Below are 25,589 nucleotides of genomic sequence, written 5' to 3' on the forward strand. Positions count from 1 at the left end.
GCCAGACCAATATTACATTTTGGGGATAACATTTGTAATAGAATAACTGTAATAGATTAGCTGTTGCGCATTTTTATAGTCACTTTTTTTTATTATTTAAAGATCTGTTAAAAATGAACACAGTACATATCTGCAGCAACAGGGTTTATAAATAACACTGATGTCATAATAAAGTTAACACTTATATGATTTTTGCAGAGTATCAGTATAGATGTTATGGGTCCAATAAACATGGAAGGCAGCTTAAATAAAAGATTTAATTTCTGCCTAACACCATTGTGCAGCTTCAGATCTCTAAAAAGCCAAAGCGCATCTGAACATTAGATGTGCCAAATGTGAAGCAGAGTTTTTAGAAGAACTGGCTATTTTGGTACATCGGGGTACCCATGTGTACCCATTTGAAATTTCTCGAGTCTCTTTCGAAACTGCAAATATGCTATTGAAGTATTGCTGCTAGCACATACTCTGCTGTGGTACTGTGGTAATCATGATGTGACTGACGTGCAGACTGAGTTGTAATTCAGTGGGTTTAACAAAAGTATTATTTAGGATTTGCAGCCATCTTTATAAATAATCCTCTATTTTCAGAGGCTCAGAAGTCATTTAAAGATTGAATGACAAGCAGTTTCATTGCCAGGTTAGTGTACCAGAGGGGTTAACAGTTTAAGATCAACACATGGAAGCAACTCTAGATCTTTTATCTGCTTAATTTGTTGTGAAACACTGTGGGAAAAGACCTCGCCTGGCCAGGCAATTACTTTTGAACATGCAAATATAGAGATTATGTACAGAAATGGCTGTAATTCCTAAATAACACTTTGTAAAACTCTTTTAAGTGAAGCTGAAGGACTGTATTGCAGTCACATCTGGATTGTTTTATTTCCAATCCACTGGTGGTGGTGGTGGTGGTGTATGGGGGCTCCTTCTTCTTTGGCCGCTCCCTTTAGGGGTCGACACGGCAGATCATCTGCATCCTCCTCTGTGACACCAACCCCATGCACGTCCTCCTTCACTTCTCTTCCTCCTGCTGGCAAACCATCTCATCTTGCTTCTACTGGCTTTTATTCTTCTCTCCAGAGCATACCTCCACCTTTCCATAGTCTCTTCCACCTGCTCCCATCTGCTCCCAAAATACGTATCACTGTCCAAATACTCCAACTGCAAGTCAAATGCAAAGAGTGTAGCTGTGAAATCCTTCTTCAGTGGACTTTGGTGTCTACACATCTAATTTGGCTTGCATTCCTAACTAGCCCTAAATACATTTTTCTTTATTTAATTAAGTCAATATCCTCAACACTAACAGCATGACCAGATGCATGAAAGGCTTTTCTCTCTCTCTCTGGTTAATGGCGTATTACTCAGTAAAATTACCATGGTTACAATGGCGCTGGATTGGAAACAAAACATTAACACTTATAGGTCATGATGCTCATTAAGAACCGCAGGCTAAAGAACAAGTATGTCCATCAAACTTCAGTAGTCAGCTGGAGCCTATTCTTCCTGTTGTTTTGTGCACACAGCTGATTAAATAAATTGTAGAACAAATGCCAAACCACTCAGTCAAATGTTGACCCGATCGATGCAGCGCCGGCATTTGGATAAACAACATTTTATGAGACTAATCTTAAGAGTGTTTATGCTTTCCAAATGTATCTACATTTGTATTATTTTATGCATTCTGATTAAACGGTTTCCCAGTTCCCCAGTCCTAAGGGTGCTGGGGAAATTGCTCACTTAAAAAAAAAACCCTCTTAAAGCAGTGCATTGTTTAACTCACCCGGCACTGAAAAACTGATGTTATGGGCTATTTTGTACCATTTCTCTTTTACGCTTATGAATTCACATGTAAGCCCCACAAAGCAATCGTTACATCGTAAAGTCATGAAACTTCAGAGAAAGCTTTGAAAAAGTATCATTAGGAGACGGTGTCTTCACGTGTGTCCCACTGCCACACACACCTTGTTACCTTCCTGCATCCCTGTTGGGAAACGCACAAATAAATATGGATAAAAGCAGCAGAGCGGAGACCATTTCTGTTATTCTTGTCAAACTAACATTTCTTTGAAAATTTTATTACACACAGGAAGACATGGCAACGCATCGTACATCATATCCAACGTCAACATACAAACATGTTACAGCTAGTTTCAGATAATAGGTGAATTTTGTCTACAACATAAATGTAAATGAAATGTGGCTGAACAAACTGCCCACAGAAAATGAACAATACATTAAAATAATTCAATTAACCTTTTTTTGCAGAGTGACAATAAAATATTCTGTACACCTTTCAGGGGAAAGCTTACAAATATGTATGAACTTTAATCTAAATCTTAGTCCTGGTGACCCGGAGGCATTGATGATGTTACTTTAATAATCTTTTTCTCCACCTCAGATTTTAGAATTTCCCCTTATATAAAATAACACAATGAAACAGCGCCATGAACATTTCTACAGCAGCGACAACGCCTGCACTTTTTCACCCAGTCGTTACATCACAACACCAAAGTCGGGTAATGCGCACAAACACGTGACACAAATTTCCTCAGGACTTGACCTTGAGAGTGGGGTTGCAATATCAACTGTCACATATGGGCAAAACAATATATACTTTCTGATGATCCACGATAGTTGGCAACTCCCCTTTGCTTTTAATCCTTAATCTTAAATTGAAAGGTTACTTCTAATCAGAAAGGGAATAAAAGTGATCCAAACAGGATTACAATTAAGATGAAATATCTAATTAAATCTCCCATTTGTTGTGTGTATGTCTGTATAGACAGAGATACAGGATCGGGATTTTTTTCTTTTTCTTTTTTTTTTGAACTGAGATTAGAGTATAACAGAAAGTACAGGCTTCAAAAAGAGATTTAGAAGGCGCGGAAATACGGCATGTTGGTCATTACATTAACGGCTTTAGATCCACCAACAAGATTACATGACAGATAACCAGCAACAGCACAGCTGAGAATCTCTCCAGCATGCCAGTGTTACATGGCTACATCCCTTATCTCCTCAGCATCCTCCCTACTCCTCTCCTTCCCCTAAGTGCTCCTTCTTCTCGGCCGCAAGTTCAGCTCCTTCTCTAGCTCCGCCTTCACCTTCAGGATAGTCCTCCTCTTCCCCGTATTCCTTCTTCACCCTCTCCTCACCTCCCCCCAGCTCCTCCTGATCCATGTCAAGCTCTTCAAAGGAGGAGCCACTACCCACTGAGTCATTAGAACCTCTGTCGCTGTGGTCCCTGTATTTAAGGTCTTCACTGGCATCCAAAACGTCTCTCAGGGGCAGTGAGGAAGCCATGGAGGCGGCTGTGGAAACAGCCAGGGACGTCTCTCTGCTGTCCCAGGGCACGCCACCGCTTACTGAGCTCACATCACTGTGGGAATCTGCACCTGCATCCATGCAAACCCACCCCCCAAAAAACAGAAGAAATTGATCAAATTGACTGTGAGAAAGAGGGTCATGCACAACTAATTAACAAAATAAAATCATTGGAGGAAAGGCAGGAAAGCTCACGTAGACTAAAACTGAAAGATTGATTTTACAGGTGAACAGTGGAAGTCTGTACTAAATATTTTGCTAATTCAGCAAAGTGGTGTTCTGATACTTTGTAGCGATGTGAAAACTTTGAGATGAAGTCAGTGGCTGAACAAAGTCATTAGGATTCATCCTCTGGGAAATTGCTGGAGATATTCAAATAATGGTGGCAAGGCAAGAAAGAAACAGTGGAAACAGCTACGGAAAATAGTAGTTACTGCATCTGGAGACAACTTCACAATTGGTTGTCATATCTCGCGACTTTATGATCCATGGTAACACTGCGAATATGGTTAAAAAGCATCATCTTCTCAATGTTGGTTGGGTAAGTAACATTAACAATACGCTTAGTATTAAAGCTCATCAAAAATGATGCAAGGATGTGAAGATATGGGTATATGCACTTACATACTCCTCCATCCTTTGATCACAGATTAGAAATGTAACGCTGGCTTCGTGAAACCTAAAAGTGCTCACCACTTAAAATTCAGCACATGTAGCTCAGTCAACTTTAACTAATCAGATGAGCTCAGAGGGACCAAAACATTATTGAGAGACATTATTTATACAAAAGTCACAGACCAGTCATTTACATGTTGGCATTACTTGCATGAAATTGTGTAATGGACTATAATTTGCAGAGAGGGATATTCTTGCTGTGCATATTGCATATCTGTAATCACAAAGAATGTCCATTAACCTGATTGATGGAGATTTCCTCACCCACATGATCAGCTTACTAATGCTCTCTGTCTAAACCTGATTCTAATTGCCCTTTGATCTATGATTCACTGTGACCCAATAACCACTTATTGTCCCTGATGAATGTTATTCACGGGAGTTTTTGTGTGAGCGATTTGGAAGGTTATTGCTGTACTGTGTAGGTGGACCAAAAAAATCTGCATTATTTAGGAGAAATTTCAAAACTAAAACTTACAGGAAGGTTTAAATACAACATGTTCAACAAGACAAGGTTCACGGAAAGAAAAATACTCTGCATGGGTCAAAGATGTAAGCAGAGACAAATGAAAGATATAAAACTTTTTCTGCTTAGCCTCCCTAAAATTACAAATGAAAACTGGCATTAGGGCAAGAAATGTGAGAAGCACATCACACCTCCCACCTACAGAAGAAATATTACTCAGTGATCTTTCCGCAGTTGGTCTTCTCAAAGATACTTCAAAGAAGTGGAGGAAAAGCCCATGTGACGATAACTCTTAAAAAGGCTCCCTGTATAAAGCTGTGATCACATGCTGAATTAATGTGTTGAAGTTTGATTTTATACATATATGCATTACAAAAGTCTTGAGCCACTCCTCATTTCTTTATATTTTCCTTCTAAGGAGCCAGACTTCCTTGTAATGTTTTTAAAGTGGTGTTGAGAAAAGGTTCTCCAGGCTTTCTGAAGGTCTTTGAAAGTTTTTCTTTGGACACTGGATGCTTGTTCGCTTGTTTTCAGTTCAGTCCTTGTACCTGACCAGCATCAAAGAGAATGCTTTTTTGTTTGTTAACCCACTTAACACTGATCTATGAATCATTCAACCACAAAAGTAACAAACTAAAGGGATGAACCACTGTTGTGTCTACACATAACAGACATCATGGCAAAGAAAATTAAAAAAAATAAATTTTTAGGCAACTGAAAGCTTGTCACAAAAACAGTTCATTTGATTTCATTTCTTTGGTTGAATCGACAAAAATTTCCAAAGATAAATCCGTTTGATAGGTATAAAATTAGACTTTTGCACCAACAAGGTAATTCACAAATAGTTTTTAACTAAAAAACTTGGCATATTTCAGCATGGTGTGCAGTGTGTCTTTTAAAACGTTGAGAAAACTAGACAGTTGGAGGGCAAAAGAAGAAAGAGCAGGCTTAAAACCTACAGCAGATGAATAACACCTGAAAGTAATGTCCTTACGAAACAGGAAAAAATCCTGCAAAGACCTGACAGAAGAGATTCAGCTGATCCATCTGCTACTCGCTGAAGCTCCTCTCAAATTCTGATGAGGATTCTTAAGGAAGGGACACGGGGAGAAAAGGCTGAGGTATGACAAATTACACAAGAATTCGACTGAAAATCAGTGGCACGAGGTTTTATGGAGTGATGTATCCAAATCTAATTGTTTTGGTTCAGATAGGTAGAGAGGTAAAACAGTGAGTTTCTACAGCCATCTATAGAACATAGTGGAGACTCTGTCATGGTTTAAGCTGCATTTCAGTCAGTGATGTTGAGGATCTCGTTAAAACCGGTGGACTTACGAACATATTGTGATACTATCTTGAAAGGTTTCATTTTTCAGCATGACAATGATCCCAAACACACTATCAGTACAGTAAAATCAGACCTGGGTAGAAAAGCAAAGAGTGGAACACTATCAGTCATGGATTGGCCTCCCCAGAGCTCAGACCGCAACATTATTGAAGCAGTGTGGGATTATCTTGACAGAGAATGGAATAAAATGCAGGCAACATCCAAAGAAAAGCTTTCAAGGAGCCTGGTGAGCTATTCCTGAAGACTACTTAAAGAAATGATAAGAAAGCTTGCCTAAAAGTGTTCAGACTGTCTTGAAGAATATAGGTGGTCACACCAAGTTTGACTCTCAAGCTTGTCTATTTTTGCATTATACACTGTCTTTCTATGTATGCTTCCCCATGTTTTAATTTGCTGCATTTATTTCCCATTTTCTCAGTAAAATATAAAGAACTGAGAGTTAGCTTTTAGCACACCGTAGTTTACTGCAGACTTTTGAACAATACCGTATATATAATATATTTTCCTGTTGCAAAATATGTTAATGTTTTATAGTCTAAGGAGCTTAGAAAGAAAAGCGTCAGGACTTCTTTAAGTTGCTTGAAGACCTCTCATCCGAGAAGCTTCTTCAGTTCTGAACTGAAGAAGCTTCTCGGATGAGAGGTGAAACGTCTTCAAGCAACTCAAAGAAGTCAAGACACTTTTCTTTCTAAGCTCCTTAGACTACGATGACCTGGATGACTGAGAACCCTCACAGACTTAATGTTTTATAATATTTTACAGTGCTTTTACCATGCCTCATTTGTTTCTGCAAAGTAGGAGGACAGCCTTAAAATGAAATGTGTTTGACAAATAAAATCGAACCTGACTTGACTTGACTATCCCATTAGACACTAAAACACTTTTATCCACATCATTGTCTTTCTGCCTTCACACTCCAAATGAATCTCATCCACACATCTAAGTGTGTCTACACTAAATCTATCATCAGGGACCCAAACACAATAAACAGGGAGTCTCCAAGCTGCTCTGTGAGGCTCACCATTTCTTTTTATTTGAATCCCAACAATCTAATTATCACATCCAGCAGATCTGATCTTGTCTGGAGTGTAAAATATTATGTACGGGAAGTCCATTTAGGTCATTATAATAACTATTTATGAGCCTGTTGATTAGCTAGCATGTCCAAACACACCCGATGGGAACAGTCTTGGGTGGCACAGAAAGTGGTTATTTGACATGGTGGTGCTGCTTCAAAATGCATATAAACGGGTTAATGTAGTGATCCATAGTCTATTTCATCTGTGTGCTGCAGTGAAAAGATTGTTCCAAAGATTCGTTTTACAATATAAGGTTTTACAGGAAATAATGGGTCTATTTAGGGTAATTGGGTGGACAGCCCCCCAAGGAAAAACCTCAACATGCTGGACAACTTTCACCCTTCACTACAACTGCAAGCAAGTCCTGAAATTGGTAGTGTGGTTGAAGCCTCTGAAAGTCTTTTAGGTAACATTTGCCTAAATTAGTTGCTAAATTGGGCCCATTGGGATTATTAGCAGAGAATCAAGGTCTTGTTCTTCAAACTGTTTGAAAGAGAGAAGAGGATTTTTAAGGAGGTAATTAGACACAGACAGGGCTAAGGCTTCCTTAGTGCTTGGAGAAGCAGAGTCTGAGTGGATTGTGAGAAGAGTGCGAAAAGGAATGCATAAACATAAGTTAAGAAGTGATACACTCAATGGATCATCATATTTACAGATGAGAGCCAAGGAGAACAAGCGTTTTAAGGAAGCTCATCATAAAAAACACACTTACACTGTGTTTAATGAAACTTCTTAATTTGGATTGCTTGGTTGTATTTGTTGTATTGCTTCAGTGTGCAGTAATATCATAGTAAAATGTCTTTCCGTTCTTAAAGTAAACAGTGTACAGACCTGATGTACAGTTAATATTTTCAAATATATTAATGAGCAGAGCTGGGCCACATATATAATATATATTACAGATGGTCAATCGCCATTAAATTATATAGTGTGTCTGCTCTGATTGCCACTCAATATACACTCCCCAGCCACTTCATGAGTTGCACCTTGCTAATACTGGTTTGAACCCTTTTTTGGCATGAGACAAATCCCCTGTTTAACCACATCCCAAAGGTGCTCTACTAGACTGAGATGTGGTGACTGTTGAGGTCAACTAACTACAGTTAGATGAGCTTTGGCGTGTTATCCTGCTGGAAGCAACCATCAGAAGGTGGGTACACTGTGGTCATAAAGCAATGGACATGCTCTGCAACAATACTCAGGTAGGCTGTGGTGTTTAAATGATTCTCAGTTGGTACTGCAGGGTTCAAAGTATGAAAAGAAAATATTCCCCACAGCACTGCACCACCAGGAGCATGCCGAACTACAGATACAAAATTCTGACCCTGCCACCTTAACTACAACCCTGCCAATAGAAAAAGAACTTCTTTAATCGAAGGCAAATACTCACTCATTCAGAATATTTGGGGAACTTTTCATTTATCTGTTATCTAAAGAGAACTGATTTGACCTCAGTGTTGGAGATACCTCATGATCTACCTATAAATAGCCTTGTGATATCCAAATGATGCTCTAAAATGTTTTAAGCACTGGGCATGTCTTGGCATTCTGAGTAATGGGCATTTATTCAATAAAGAGAGATTCTGTTTTTCACAGTGTCGATTTATGGACGCTAATTCAAAACCACAGATCACAGCCAAGATGTAGGAAAACTGCCAAGAAGTGGGTAAACACTGAAGTACACAAGGTTTACCTGCGCTACAGCTGATGGACATCTTAACGAGGAAAAATTTCTCTGATGGAAGAAACGGTATTCAAAGTCATTCAACAAATATTTCCAAAGAAACTGATTTCCAAGCCAATTTTCACAAGTATGAAAAAGCAGAACATACAACTCTCTGATGAAAGAAACTCTTCAAAATAAAATAAATAAATAAAAAAATCCACCACTCTTCAAACTCCACTTATGCTTCGTTTCTACTACTACACACAGTAGCTAAGCATTGTTAGCAGTGTCAGCATTCTTCTGATTGATTAAAAAGGCTCTACGTGTTAAATGTGGAGCATAAAAAGAAATATCACATCTTTCTAAAAAAAGTGTTTAAAGTGAATGTGACAAATGTTTATACATAATCTTCTGTTGTACCACTTAGTTAGACCAATGTTTATCGAACCGTCTTTGATTTAGTTTGTGAACAGAATAAACTGAATGTGATGAATGAGCGTTTGACTGGTACCACACCAGTTGAAATACTACAACAAAGGAATAGTTTGAAACGTCGACAAATGCTTTTGTTTTCAATAATGTAATTTTTGCAGGCAGCCAGAGGAGAATCCAGTAAGTCACTGTATAAGGAAACGGTTAGAGGCAATAACTCTGCCTAAAATCTACCCATTTCTGTTTATTCACCCAAAAACAGCCATTGCACTGACCACCTTGCTGTTGGCTAGCTTTGAGCTTCGCACAATGGACACACCACCCGTCTATGTGGAGTGAGTCTGTGTTTTTCTTCTGATCTTAGAGCCTAACAGAGACTCATAATATCTTTTATTTTCCTCCAGCCTCTCTCTTTGAGTTTTTTAAGCTCAAGCTAAAATATTTTCATCTTTTACAGACACATCTTTAAGTAAATTCACATGTAGATGTGTCCTTTCATTGACATTGTATTATAGCTTTGTCACCTCTACTTAAAAAAAGAAAACTTTTACATTTCTATTTGGAGACATGTTCATTAGTAATCTTAGTTATGATGGGGACATCTTTGGAAAGAGCAAGGCTAGCTGTCTATTCCCTACTTCTAGTCTTCATGGTAAGCCAAATTAATTAACTGTTGGCTATGGCTCCAGACCGAGCAGCCACGATGGTCTGCTGGATTAATGCAGACACGGCGGCACGACGACTTAACAAAAGATTTGGAGACCACTGAGTGAATGCAGAAAAAGTAAGAGTGCGCAATGTTGCAAAATCACTTTCTCCTCATGTGATTAAGAAACGTGGCAGATCGAATTAATTTTATCTGAATTAACGTATTTAAATGCTTTCTAGCACTTTAGTTCTTTCTTATTTACTTTCTCATTTGTTAGGGAAGCAATAATCAAAACTTTGTCTCGGTCTGGTGATGCTGACAAACTAATTTAAAGTTGTGAATAGCTCAGACTCTCAGTTTGCTCTTGGCTCTCAGAATGTGAGAGTCTCCACAGCAGATAAAGCTGCTGTGTATGGAGAGTGCTCTTCACCTCTGTCATGTAATGACGCTTTATTTTAAAGGTGGCTGCCAACTAATCATGCTCAGAACATGTTAGGCCTTCTTCCATATACATCTCTGAAATTTAAGCTGTGCTTACAAGGGATGTCTATTCTTAAGGCACCTGATTTAAATCAACCCATCCGCACTCACTCTGTCCCAACAGAGCAACACCATTTTTGTTCTCTGGAGATTTGTACGCTGATTAAGTCAATACGGCTCTGAGACCAGCCCACAGGTCGGCTGTGATTCAAAGAGTAATGGCAGCATGGAAGACATCGCGCTTGAAGGCACATACTTGTAATGACAGAGCAATTACAGAGTCTCATATATCACCCGTCCTCTGTGATCCAGGGCGAGAGAGGAGTCAGCGCAGTGGCAGACAAAATAAAAGTTGTTACACATTTTCTCTTTGTTTGTTTTTAACTGACACAAGCTGTAGGATCAACAGAGTAGAAATGCATGCTTGGTAAGACTGAAATTAGATGACAGCAGTATAACCCAATTAACTGCCGCACGATGGCTCCTTTTTCACGTGGCATTTGGTTGTCCCTGATTTTTTTTTTTAAAGCTGCTTTCACACGTCATTGACTCATCAGGCTAACCACCTCATTGTGGCTAAAACCACTGGCCACATGGTGAGGTTTGCTCTATTGTCACATAATCCGAGAATAGCAGAACATAGCTGCACATCAGCGCAGTCAGGTGATAATTTAAACCACAGGAATCTGTTAAGTCATGTTTAGTTACCTTACTACTCTCTTACGCTCTCCTACAAACTTCTTATAAAATGTACGTATCAAACGAATTAAGAAAACACATGAATCACATATCAGATCTCAATGAATGACACATTAAAAGCTGAAAATCTTTACTGATATAAATTTTGTAATCCATTGAGAACAGCGAGTGAAAACCGAAAGCATCAATTCTTTGATGGCTAGATTTTAAAAAAGATAAATAAATAAATCACACAAAAAATCAAAACTAAAAGTTGTTCCGCTCCGAAAATTGTCCCTTAATTTTTGTGAGCCATATACTTTCAATCAGACAAGTTGACAGCTCTTTCTTCTTGTTTGAGAAATCTTTTTGATGGATGCTGTCACTAATTGCCTCCGGGGGAGCTGACAGTATCCGAGGATGTGTAAAATCTTTACCTGTAATGTCGGTTCCTCTATCGTCATCCGAGTCCTCTTCCTTCACATCTGTTCTGACCTCCTCTTTCATTTCTGGTACAAAGAAGTCCGTCTGACGAGACAGCGGAACCATATAGTTGATGACATCCGAACTGTAGATCTCAATAGTTGGGAATGCACAAAGCTTCCTCTCCTATTAAAATGGAAAAAGAAAAAGACACAACACAGCAAGTGAGAGTTACAATATAATATCCTATTACCATTGCAAAGATAGGCGCATTTATTCTGTAAAAAACACAAAGACACTGTCAAATGTCACCTTAATATTTGTGCAAACTTGTGCTTGTGTCTTTAATTGAGAAAGTGTTAACCTTTCATAATTACACTGAGCTGGAAGAGGAAAAAGAAGGAAAACAAGCACACAGACAGCATGAAGTCTGACTAGCTTTGAGCTGTGAGAAAGATCAGATCAACAGAGAGCAGATTATCTGCTTAAATGACTGCTTCGCACACACAAGATAACAGAATTCTACATAATCATCTTCACAATGATCAAATTCAAGTGATGCACAATCTCTGTAAACAAATAACATGCCCTTTTCTTCACAGTGCCACTGGCACCGGGGTCACTGGTTCTCAAAATGTGATCCCCACTGGTGGGGAACAGAGCCACTGCAGCTGTGGCGCACACGACCAGGGGAAAACTACAGATTTCTGATGGAGTCGAGCTAACTATTATTCAACTATAATTCTGTTTTTTTATCTTTGGTGGTAGGATATGAACCTTTTTGCCTTATGTTGTCAGACATGCCTGAAAAAACGTTTAGGAAGCAGTGATGCAAAGGCCCTCGTGTTTCATTTGCATGAAAAAGGTCTAAGCAGACTCAATTAACTTCAACACTGAGGACATCTTCAGTTCTCACTGTACCCATCAAGTTTTTCCAAGTTATTATTTTGCACTACAAAAGCTAAACACAAATTTAAAACACCCAAAGGCCTCATAAAACTACTGGTTAAATCCCTTCTTTCAATGCTTCTCACATAAAACACGACAAAGAGCGTAGGGACCGAGGACCCGTGCTGAAGGAGTGTGATGAACACCTCAGACAAGCAGAAAACATTTCAAATATGCAGTTCAAAAGTGCCTTTGCTGATATAACACTGTCTTTCATACATTAATATGTATATACTGTATCCCCTCCCATGTGAGTTCATTAAAGTTGCATTACCATCTACATCAGTGCGTCTACACTCTCCGCAAGAAGTATATGCAGTGAGTGGAGAGTTTATAAATATTATACTATATTTTCCTCTAAAGTGGACATTAGCCTTTCATAATTTTTCTTTATGCTTTCATATAGTTCTCAAGGGACTGCAGAGGAATGAGCTGTGTGATGAGCCATCAGAGCGCGGCAGAAGCAGAGGTGAGCTGCACAACCTGGTCTCAGCTGTGATCGGCTGCAAAGTGACATATGAATGCTGGAATGCACAAACATGAACACAAGTCAATAAAAATCCCACGCAGTGTTTTCCCCTTGATTTAACTTTTTTATTCCTTATGATTCATAAAAAAAAGTTGCCTTGTTGTTCACTTATAATAGAGATCCGGTTAAGGGTAACACGCTGTAGCTACTAAAGAGAAGAGAGCTCAGTATGATGGGCTGTTTTACATAATTCTTTCTCGTTCCTCATATTAAAGGCAAATTTATGACTGTATACAGCTGCTGGCTGTGAGCACAGCTGCAGCTGCTCTGTCTGGCTCTTATAGGTGAAGCTGTGGCTGGATACAGTTATCACTCAGACTTCAGACAGCTGCATTCGAAGATTGACTCTGTGGTGCTGTGAATATGTACGGCTGTACTATTTGTTTCTGTGACAAATGTGTTAAACCGCCAACCCCCCAAAAAAGAAGGTATAATGTATTTTCAATACAGCACATTCATCACTGCACACACACACGTGCAGTCAGTGTTCTTCACATTAACAGATATGTCACAGTCAGAACTGCAACAGCCCAAGTACAGCCATGGCTACAGTGACAGCTTTGTCATACCAAGGCTGCCCTCACAATCACAGAAATTACAGCCTCTGCTTCAATCAGCTTTGGCAGTGGTCACTGAGAACTGACCCCCCTCTTCCAGTTTTCTTTCACTGCGCAGCCACACTGAGGCTGCACCAGCCTGCCTTTACATTGCACAGATTAATGCATATTTATGAGATTTTCTCTATTAGTGAAAATGATTAAAAGGCGGTGCAAAAGTTTTGCAAGGAGATACAAAAGTATTCCAGGAAAACCCGAAGTTTTTGGGTCTAACTATATTGTTGTTTTTGTATATTTTTGGGGGGCCACATTCCTGACATTTTAGGACATAAGCATTATGTGGACAACTGATATCAGCAAATGGCTCCAAAACACTCAAAAGATTTCATAGTTTTGAGCTGTGCTTTGGGGCATTAAATCGCTACAAATATGCCCTTTACCGACACCAAAGCAACCTTTAACCATAACATTTCTCCACCATGCTTGAAAGATGGCTTCAAGCACTCCTTCAGCATCTTTCCATTTGCTCCACATCTAACAGCTCAAACACACGTGTCTATACGCAACACTTCTTTCCCCCCAAACTGTCTCTGTCCAGTGTCTTTGAGGGCTTTTTTGTTTTGTTTTTTTAACCACTCTTAATCATCTCTTTTTTTACTGGGCAGCCTCATATTTGGCTTTTTTTTGTTGCAACTATGCCTAGAAGGCCAGCTTCCAAGAGTCGCCTCTTGACTGTGTGTTGATAATGGTGTTTGGTGGGTACCATTTAATGAAGCTGCCAGTTGAGGACCTGTGAGGCGACAAATACATCAAACTACTTGTCTTCTTGCTCAGTTGTGCTCCAGGGCCTCACACATCTCTTTCTATTCTTGTTAGAGCAAGACCGCACTGTTCTGTGGAGGGAGAACTTCCCAGCACTGCATGCGATCTTCAGTGTTTGTCAGTTTCCCACAGCTTTCATTTCTTAGAACAAGAGCAAGAATAGCCATGTTTACAGCTTTTTGGGGGACCTTTTTAAGACTTTAAAAAAAAACCTGCAAAGAAATTCAACATTCACTGAATAAAGAAGTGTTTCAGCTTTCAGCCGTGATAACAGGAAAAGGAGTTTTTAATGATCAGTTAGGATTTCGCTTGCATTAGAGAGCAAAACGTGCTGTTGACACACAGGAGTGCGCTTTGCTATGAGCGTCTGTATCAGACAACATTCCATTATCATCATTAATGGCATTCACAAACAATTTAATTAATTTAATTTATTTTTTATGTACATTTCTTTAAACTTAATAACAACATATTTAAGTGCTGACTTATTTTTAGATAAAATTACAAAAAAAATCAATAGAATAAAAAAGTAAAAAAATATGCAATGCTAATTACAAGTAAAACTATAAACGGATTAGAACAAAATGGCCTTAAAGTATTAAAAGCACACAAAACAGAAAAATTGCCTCATGATTGTTATGTTATAACTGATGTCTCGGTATTTCCTGCTGAAACTGAGCAAGCTGGTGCTAATTTGAGCTACTGAACTGTTTAACAATGCTTTTATCACCAAGTTTATATATATCTTTTTAAATTATTACCACACAAAGTAGAAAGTAACTGTAAAGGAGAAGCTGTGAAATAGCTTTGAAGATACTTGATATTTCTCTATTAAACACAGGAGACGTCGAATAGAAGGAAACATGCAGGGAAAGCTCCAGGGAAGTATAACTCTAAAAATGTGACTTTCCACCATTTAATAGATTTAAATATTCTTATTCTATTCACTTTTTTTTCTTTGACTAGCAAATAAGCGAGAATGACATTTACAAGAAGTGCTTTTGGTTCGGCTCTTTAGCCTCTCAGAACTGAAGTGACCACTTTGAATTTTTTAAAAAGCAGTTTCTCCCCAAAAAACAAAAAAAACCTTCAACCTGATGCACTTTTCAAAACTTCTGTTTGCTCTTTGAAAATGTTGCAAGGTTTATTTCTTTAAATCTCCTGCTGGATAAATGTGTTGTTATGTTAAACCGCACTGCTGATTTCTCCTTAGCGCACATATTCGTTCCCACGTGGAAACCTTAGCACACTCGCTCTCTTTATATTACACAGTATAACTCCACTGTTTGAATTTTTATGCTCGCGCTGCTCTTCATCTCACCACGCAAATGTTCATAAAGGTCTCATCTATAAATTTAAGTGAATGTATAGACTTGCTGTGTTGTCATGGTTATGTTACAAAACAAGCTATTCTGAGCTCTGAGGGGGAAATAATGAAAGAATCAAGTTGGATGGCCTAACTGCGGTAACCTGGCTCCATTTCCTATGGGTCAGGGTGATCTAGGTTGACTGATGGGTTTTAATCTAATCCTTGCAAAATAAGACTGTAGGAGCTGGTATGAATCACCTGGCTGCTACACACAGAGGCTCCAGCCTTGGGGCTCCCTATGCAAATGAGTGCCCATCTCCTTGAACCTACTCCGATAATGAGCAGGGAATTTGAGACAAAGACAGTTCACTATACTGTAGGCACACATGCATCTCCAAGGGATACGGTAACAGATAAAAGAAAGAAAAGCACATATAAGAAAGGTGTAAACCAACTGTCTGCATTACAGACATTAAGAGTTACTTTAAAACAGTCATTTGTTAATAATTGTCCATTTCTCTCCATAAAAGATTCTTCCAGCAGTGACTGCAAGATGTTATTTAAACACTTGGCTGAATCTGATGAATTAATGGTTACCACAGCATCAGGGAGACAGGATATAACTTCCATTATCTTTGGTACAAATGAAAACTGAAAATGATTAGCATTTGCGCTGGCTTTTTTGTTGTTTTTTGCCTTCACACCGGAAATGCAAAGTACTTTCTTTTGCAAAAGTGTCATATATAATAATATAATAAAAAATAAATGAACAAATAAAGCAACAAAACAGCATGTGAAGCTACAAGAGGCACAAGATGATGCACACGTTCAATAATCCACTTTGCAGGATGCCAGTGTGTTATAAAGACAGCTTATTAGACAGCACGGGTTTCCTTTTACTTTAAAACAATTTTCGATTCTGGACCTTTTAATTTTGTATTTAAGAAAATCGTGTCATACATATTACTAATTAATACTATATAGTGATTCACTGACACTGACATATATTAGCCCATCTCAGTCCTGAGGAGGAATGTTTCTATAATGTTTGTGTCATATTGTTGTTATTCCAGAGACGTCTTATCACCTAATCCTGCAAAATGGAATCAAAAATCCTACTTGTGACCGTTAATGTAAAACTCCCTGTGCATTATGGTGTAGGTCCCTGTAATGGCACTAAAGTAGTTCCAAAACATTAGGGCACGGTCCGCTGGGTCATGTGGGTGGAGCCTCTGTGTTCTTTGGGCTGGCGGTGTGGTTGCTTGATATGCAACAGTGTTAAGGTAAGTAGACATAAATGTCCACAGTTTCCCATCAGGGCATTCAGCTGTTGTGACAAAACATTGGGCACTTACTTAATTCACAAACGCACCACTCTAGAGCTGTTCTTCAAAATAAATGTAGTCCACATTAAAACAAAATTTGCTTTAACAGAAATAGTGAATATCATTAACGCATTAACAGTGTTACGTTGTTGAATATATTTATTTTGAAAATCATCCTAAGAATTACAAGTAGTGTGTTTTTCACTTCCATTAACATATTTTGCAATACGAAGCTGATTTTTTGAAAGCTTTTATTCTAATTTTCCAACTATAAAATCTTCACATAGGTTTGTTTATTCAATATCTTCCCTGCTGCGGGCATTTTACTACACTTAATCTGTGGTTATAAGATTCATTTCTATTGTATCTTCTGTTGCTCTTTAAGGTATTTCAAAGACCTCAGTTACAGTTTTTTTAATTACTCCTTTTGCTGTTGACACAAACAACTACTTCTAATTACACAGTAAGTGATTCTTCACTTTAACTGTACTTGCCTTTATAAACCAGTGCACAATCAACAGGCAATTTCTAAACTGAAGTAACCAAAGTAACATTAACATAATTAGCTTTTTTCTGTCTTTGATGATATTTAATGAAAACTAAACAGAGACAAAAATACCAACATATATACGGAAGCAGAGGTTTTAATTAAGATCTTTGTTTCAAACATAAGCCTACTTGTTCTGAACTTGAATATCTTTTCCATGGGTGCCTCAGCATTCACTTACACTGACTAGTTATAGCTGCTCAAATCTTCTGGCAGCATTCATCTTTACACCTGACAGTGAATTCTGTGATAGATTTTTATGAAGTTAACACCTGTATTTTAGGGGGATTGCACTTCTTTTTCAGGAGGCCTAATGGAACCTTTTGGAGAACAATGACCCACGTTGTGTTTGGTGCTGTTTGTTTTGGCTCTAGGATAGGCCTCAAGGACAGACTAGTTGCTTTTTGATAGTGCAGAGGCACACTTTGTTTCCTTATCTGGAGAGCAGACATAGAAGGGGGTATATGAAACTCTGTGTGAGATTAGAACATCAGAACAGGGATGATGATACCTGCTGTAACGTGTTTTCATTTCTCCTCTCCTTGATATTCAGTCATTTTCATAATAAATATATTCATATTTTATACTATTCTTCTGGGTCCCTTGATTATTTCTGCATGAAGAAAACCTCTCATCATAACTTCTTACTAACCTGCTTTTGTTTACTCCTACATTGTTGGGTCCCCCCCCCCCCTTTTTTTAATCAAAGTATTTTTTCTTGTGGTACATCCTCCTCAGCTAATATAAAAAGCAGGAGGTCTAATATACATTAGTTAGCTTATTTCATAAGGCATTATTACTGGTACTGATTGGAGCATAAGTCACTATCATATGTTACAAAAGTTTCACTGAAATAGGCTTGTTCTATATTACATGTTCTACACCATGTATTTCATTTGTCTCACCTGTTTAAATGATTACAGCCATCTCATCTGACAGCCAGCAAAAGGAAAAATAAAAAAAACTAACATCTATTATTAAACAACGATATGCACAACAAAGGGGTCTGATCTGTGGGGGGTATGTTTCACTGACCAGTAATCTATACTTACTGTCACTGGGGAAATAAATAAAGAACTAGCAGACAGATTAACTGTCATAATCAAAACTCGCTCCCGGCTTGAACGTCTTAATTATACGACAAGCAAGATGTTCTCTTTCCACCCAGTGGCCTTTTGTGGTTTCTGCCTGTCTGCTCTCTGATTGGGTGCCATCTATTTCCCGAAAGCTTATCATGGAGTCAACAAGCTTCCACTTAACCTGTGTCTTGAAGCTGCTGGGAATGAAATGTGCTCTGCTGCAGGATACAGAGGCAGATGGCTGAACCATCGAAAAACAGGTCACTGCTTCCTTGCCCGTCGCCTCCTAGCAGACTCAATGGTTATCATCGTCACGGCCACACTTTTCAAAATTCCTCATCACATTAGGAAATCTCGTCTCTTAATAATTACTGATGACTAAAGACTAAATTGACTACATTTAAATTAACAGCTAATACAATTTAATGATTAATATTTACTATACAAAACAGCCTTTTCTTAATTTTTCCCGTAAATAATGCACCTGAAGGAAAAGCTCTTGTGCTTGCAAATAAACAGAAGATAATCCCCAAGTTGGTAATGTAAACAAATCAGAATATAGTGGAGGTGTGAAATCCATGTATAATTATGTGCAGTCAAGTGCTAAAGGCACAGAAGTTTGAATTTCAATAAAAAAAATACACCTGCTAAAGTCACAACTGTATTTGGTTACATTTTCTCTATGAAAAAAAACACATTTTAATTAGAGAAATCAGACAGTCTGGAGTTTGATTTGCATGATAGCTCAAAACTCTGGGGCCTGAATGGAGAAGCTACACTCTTTGTGCTGTTTGCTGACAACAGTAGAAAAAACATATATGTAGGCGTTTAAGCAAAGTGTAAGACACAGAAGTGGGTGATAGCCATCATATATCCACCAGCCACCCCTCATTTTTTTATATTTTGCTTCAGAGGAGCCAAATGTAATGCATTACTGTATTAGCTGCCATGTTTTCAGTTGAATCTATGAAAACTGGCAAATATCGCACAGTTTTAGGCATATCTCAGTATGAGGAGTGAGTCCTTAAAAATTTAGGAAGCTGGACAAGTGGACGACAAAAGAACAAGTGACAAACTTATCAACTATCAACAACAGATGAACAGCATCTGAAAGTCATCCTTAAGAAACCCACAAAAAGTGGAGGCTCTGCCATGGTTTGGGGCTGCGTTTCAGCCAGTGATGTTGGGGATCTTGTCAAAATTGACAGAATTGTGAACGCAGAAAAGTACCATCCGATTTCGATCCACCATGCAGTGTGGGATCATCTTGACTTAGAACAAAACAAAAGTCAACCAAAATCCAAAGAAGAGCTTTGAAGAAGCCTGGAGAACTATTCCTGAAAACTACTTAAAAGAAATGACAAGAAAGTGCCAAAGAGAGTTCAGGCTGTGTTGAAAAGTAAAGAGAGTCCGACCAAACATAGACTTTCAAGAGATTTTGCCTTATAAGCTGTATTTTCATGTAATGTTTGCATATAGTTCAAAACATTGCTGCACCTATTTCCCACATTCCCTGCAAAATATAAAGAAATCATGGGTACTGTAGTGCTGTACCTTCAAAATACAAATCACAATCTCTGGCACATGGCAGAAGTTCAAAAAGCAAAGAAAACACAAAATGTTAGAAAAATATGTTATTTGCTGCATATATTGTTACTACAATACAGCATTTCATGCCTACACAGAATATTTTATCTTGTGTGTAACCATGTCGGCATTTCCTCTGGAAAGAAAAGTATTAATTAATATCAGTTGCTTGGCCGATGTAGTGTACAGGATTTTTAACCAGGAAAAGAATAGTATCATCTTGGCTTAGGAATGCTTCTTGTATCACATACCTCATTAGGTAACAAGTAATTAATCAGGCTCTATCCTTAGAACAACACAAGTACTGTGATATTTACAGGATTTCACAAAATATCCGGGGAAGCAGAGGTGTGAAGTGAACAAACATAGAATAAGTCAGTTTGGAGGAGAACGAGATGATTAAATAGAACAAAGGACACAGGTTGAAGCATCAGTTCTGTGGACGTGCCCTTGAACACACAGTCTTATCCCCAGGATAGTACTCTGACTGACCTTTTATTAATACTCACTTGAAGATATAGGCAGTAATTCCCCCACTGAATCAATAGAAATGCCCCCACTTTTAATTACTGCTCATAAAGCAGCCTTCCAGGAGGAATATAATTGCTACTGTAACAATCAAGATCAGTATATCAGTCAGATCGGTCTCATAAAAAGTCTTCTCAGGTGAGATTGAAATACATACTTTTTTCACATTAATTTAAAAGCAACTGGTTTTCTGTCACTTATGAGAAAATATGAGAAATGATAGCAGCTGCTCAAATGATTGAACAGAGACAACAATTTTCTATTATTACCAAAGTCTGACAGGATTTCTAGACCACAAAAGCAAACGACTTTTGCCCTAATAATTTCCAAAAAGTTACAATGTTTTTGAAAATGGAGATTTAATTGAACCTTCTGACAGATTGAAAAGAAATTAAATATTAAAATTAAATAAAAAATTTAATATTATTTTGCAAATATGCATTGTTGTGCAATTTATTCATGTTTTTCAGGAAAAAGAAATCATACTGAGGATAAGGAGGTTTCAAAAACTCAGAAAAACCCATGTATCGAATAAGGAACAAGTGGTATTACAGTGCCAAGTTAGTAGTTTATGGTGATATAACTACACCTGTGGGTTACTCAGGACTGACTGGGACATTGTGTTTTCACACTGTGTTTCAGTGTAATTAGAGTGTGTGTGTGTGTGTGTGTGTGTAGGGAGAACTGCAAGACAAAGAAAAAGATATAGGGGAGAGTCTCCTGGGGTTTTATAGTCTTTGACCTCTCTCGCAGCAGCTCAGTGAACACACAGTATCCCCTCCTTCAATAGAAACAGCAATAACAGGAAAGTGAACATGGATAACAACACCCCTGGAGCTTCATTTACTGCATTGCTTAACTAACTCTGAACTGACCCCCCCACCCCCCCAGAGTAACGAGGCCATAAATACAGCAGAAGTATTTTAGCCTTTCACATATTAAATGTATTCTATCCTCTTAGGTCTGATGAATAACGCTAACACAAACAATCATTCACTTGCAGACCTGCAGACGTGTCTTGAAAGATGTGATATCAAAAAAAGGAGATTTTCAAAGATCTGAGCATTAGGTTGGTTCTTCCTTTCATGTCTCAGCTCTCATCTCCGGGTTTGTGTTCAGCTCAGGAGCTGTTCTGGCTGTTGGCCAGAAAAAGAAGAGACAGAAGACACAGGAGAATCTCACTTTGAAAACGCGGAAGACTCACAAAGTCGAGGAACAACCCACAGCAAATATCAAGAGGTCTGACTCTAGACTGACCGAGACACGGGGGTCATCCTTACCTCACTGGGTTCTTTATATTTTCAGGGATGCAGTGTGTTGTTTGTCAGGTCCCATGGATAAAATTTAAACTGTGAGCGGTGGATAATTTACCCAGCATCCTTTTCCGAGACCAATACTACATGGTGGATTTTATTTTAGGAGCAATAAGATGTGTGACTTTACACCTTACTGCAACTACAGTTTGATTTATTTGGAGACTATTCTTGTGATCTATCTTAATAATCCCTAATAATGAGAACTGTTCACCTCAAGCTGTATTTTGTTGTTTTAGCTTGTTTTCTATTCTTTTTTTTTTTAAAACGCACTACATAGTTTACACAATTGTTCAACAATCACATAAAGAAATAGATCAATTTCTCAAAAAAAAAAAACTGTGCTCAGATTTGATTAACTCTTAAAGAAATGGCAATTCTCACTTTTTAAACTCCTGCTAGAATCATTACTCCCAGCTCAAACACCATGTCTCAGCTTGACGTTCGTTGTCGTGCAGAGTTGCAGATGTTAGAAACTTGCTGCCTTAAATAGAGGTAGGCAAGGCAGACTAATGTGGCCAAACAAATAAAAAGCAAATTATCGCCCTTCATCACAGCTCCTTTTACTCAGTGTAAATCACTAAGATGTTATTTAGGACTTTAAAATGTGCCGATCCTATCGGTGAGTTAGTGTATATTCCATACGTGAGTAGCCACCAGGGAAGCCTATAATTGACTGTCCCACATGACTGAACGCAATTTGTGACAGGTAGCCCATGAAGGCAGATTACAGCGCAGTAGGTAAAAATCCATCCTTACACTTACTCACTGTTAAAGAACACCATCACACCTGATATAGTTACGTTACCTTGTGGGTTATTTGGGGACTTTTTTAATTGTATATTTGTTGAAACCATGCTAGCTGTGTGGCTTTAAAGTTGTTTTTTTTCCACTACCTTGGTCCACACTCAAAAAGTTTCTACAAGTGTTACAACTATGTACTGTCCCTGAAGGATTTAGCACACTGACCTCGATAATTCCCAGACTTCTGAAATAAAAAGCTCAACAAAATGTATAATAGCATCATGGATATTTTCAGCATCATTAAGATAGTAAATATTACCAAATATTAACATGTTAAGATTCACTGTATCTCAATTATGGTACTTTGGTAAGTACAATTGCTCATCGTATACACAATGGTCTCTCTAAACTGTTTAAAGTCATTTCTAATATAGGACATATTTGAATAACCCAAACTGCAATATTTCAGTTTAATTTCTGGCATTAACTAAGCAGAGTAAATCACCTAATCTGCCCAGCTAACAGTAGATCTCTTCTTTAAACACACCTAACTATCGTTAAATAAACTAGCGATCCTAAAAGGGACGAAGCTATAGTGTTGTCAGCAGTAAGACACACTGACAGCCTACCTCCGTGTCACAGGAAACATGTGGGCTGTGTAGCAGCAGTGAATAATGAAAGGAAGACAATGTTCATTCAGCCATGTAGTAAACTGCTAGCCCAGTGCAAGCTGGTAAAAGAAGCTTGCCTCTGGCTATGGGTGTAGGTCACTTCATCATAATAGGGTATGTACAGAAAACAAACCCATTCATACACACGAACATATGGACACACTTGGGCACATTTATTTATAGATGGATGATTTCTCACCCCGGCCCAAAGGCACACAGAAATGAAAATTAATACAAAAGGTAGGTGACTTCTGGTGATAATTGGTGACAGTCTCCCGAGTTCCCTCTATCCCCTGGTCTATTTACTCCCACTGCACTATTACAGCCACAATCCACCCTCCTCACACCCTTCATAACCTCCTCACCCCTTCCTATCTGTGGAAAGAGACAAAAACTCTACTTCACACCTCTGCAGAGGTGTCCAATTCAGACTGTCCCTTATGGTCACACACTTCTCCGGAACAGAGCATTTTCATTCTGCCTCCAATAAGGCTATTTTCTGCATCCCTCTCAGCAAGCCCAGGCCTTCTCCATCACCTCTATCACCTCCATGCTTCCATGCCCCAGTGGAAGTGTGCAGAGATGGCTGGCTGGAGGTGGCAGAGATCTGACGACTGAAAATTGCATTGCTGCAGAAGGCAGGGCGATGGGTTTGTAGCAACCTCTCTGTGCACCTGTGCAATCAATAAGTACACACACTTCATGAGCTACAAGTATAGCGACTCAGTCAGCAGCTGCTGTGGCCTCCAGAGGTCTCCCAATTGATCTGGTGAGCTGGCAAGAGGTAAAAAGCAGTGAGAGTGACTAATTCCCAAAATGTTCATTATAAACCCCATCTTACTTTCCTGCTTTAGGACATACAGTGGGGCAAAAAAGTATTTAGTCAGCCACCGATTGTGCAAGTTCCCCCACTTAAAACGATGACAGAGGTCAGTAATTCGCACCAGAGGTACACTTCAACTGTGAGAGACAGAATGTGAAAAAAAAATCCATGAATTCACATGGTAGGATTTGTAAAGAATTTATCCGTAAATCAGGGTGGCAAATAAGTATTTGGTCACCTCAAACATGGAAAATCTCTGGCTCTCACAGACCTGTAACGTCGTCTGTAAGACGTTTTTCTGTCCCCCACTCGTTACCTGTATGAATGGCACCTGTTTGAACTCATCATCTGTATAAAAGACACTTGTCCACAGCCTCAAACAGTCAGACTCCAAACTCCGCCATGGCCAAGACCAAAGAGCTCTCGAAGGACACCAGGAAAAGTATTGTAGACCTGCACCAGGCTGGGAAGAGTGAATCTACAATAGGCAAGCAGCTTGGTGTGAAAAAATCAACTGTGGGAGCAATCATCAGAAAATGGAAGACACACAAGACCACTGATAATCTCCCACGATCTGGGGCTCCACGCAAGATCTCATCCCGTGGGGTCAAAATGATCATGAGAACGGTGAGCAAAGATCCCAGAACTACACGGGGGGACCTGGTGAATGACCTGCAGAGAGCTGGGACCAAAGTAACAAAGGTCACCATCAGTAACACACTAAAACGGCAGGGAATCAAATCCCGCAGTGCCAGACGTGTTCCGTTGCTGAAGCCAGTGCATGTCCAGGCCCGTCTGAAGTTTGCCAGGGAGCACATGGATGATACAGCAGAGGATTGGGAGAATGTCATGTGGTCAGATGAAACCAAAGTAGAACTTTTTGGTATAAACTCAACTCGTCGTGTTTGGAGGACGAAGAATACGGAGTTGCATCCCAAGAACACCATACCTACTGTGAAGCATGGGGGTGGAAACATCATGCTATGGGGCTGTTTTTCTGCCAAGGGGACAGGACGACTGATCCGTGTTAAGGACGGAATGAATGGGGCCATGTATCGTGAGATTTTGAGCCAAAACCTCCTTCCATCAGTGAGAACTTTGAAGATGAAACGCGGCTGGGTCTTCCAACATGACAATGATCCAAAACACACGCCCGGGCAACAAAGGAGTGGCTCCGTAAGAAGCATTTGAAAGTCCTGGAGTGGCCTAGCCAGTCTCCAGACCTCAACCCCATAGAAAATCTGTGGCGGGAGTTGAAAGTCCGTGTTGCTCGGCGACAGCTCCAAAACATCACTGCTCTCGAGAAGATCTGCATGGAGGAATGGGCCAAAATACCAGCTACTGTGTGTGCAAACCTGGTAAAGACCTATAGTAAACGTTTGACCTCTGTTATTGCCAACAAAGGTTATGTTACAAAGTATTGAGTTGTATTTTTGTTATTGACCAAATACTTATTTGCCACCCTGATTTATGAATAAATTCTTTACAAATCCTACCATGTGAATTCATGGATTTTTTTTTCACATTCTGTCTCTCACAGTTGACGTGTACCTCTGGTGCGAATTACTGACCTCTGTCATCATTTTAAGT

General features: G+C 39.0%; 1 protein-coding gene across 1 annotated transcript in view; it reads right to left on the minus strand.

Annotated features, from left to right (window-relative positions):
- Nucleotides 1-2,231: 2,231 nt before the first annotated feature.
- tex264a (testis expressed 264, ER-phagy receptor a) overlaps nt 2,232-25,589 on the minus strand; it is a 73,750-nt gene continuing 50,392 nt past the window's right edge. The window contains exons 3-4 of the mRNA XM_003441285.5: nt 11,232-11,403; nt 2,232-3,392 (exon numbers count right to left, since the gene is read on the minus strand). Of these exons, the coding sequence (XP_003441333.1) occupies nt 3,028-3,392; nt 11,232-11,403 (537 nt within the window). The 3' untranslated portion in view covers nt 2,232-3,027. The remainder of the gene's footprint in view (nt 3,393-11,231; nt 11,404-25,589) is intronic.

The sequence above is a fragment of the Oreochromis niloticus genome, linkage group LG5, assembly GCF_001858045.2.
Source record: "Oreochromis niloticus isolate F11D_XX linkage group LG5, O_niloticus_UMD_NMBU, whole genome shotgun sequence".
Classification (NCBI taxonomy): Eukaryota; Metazoa; Chordata; class Actinopteri; order Cichliformes; family Cichlidae; genus Oreochromis; species Oreochromis niloticus.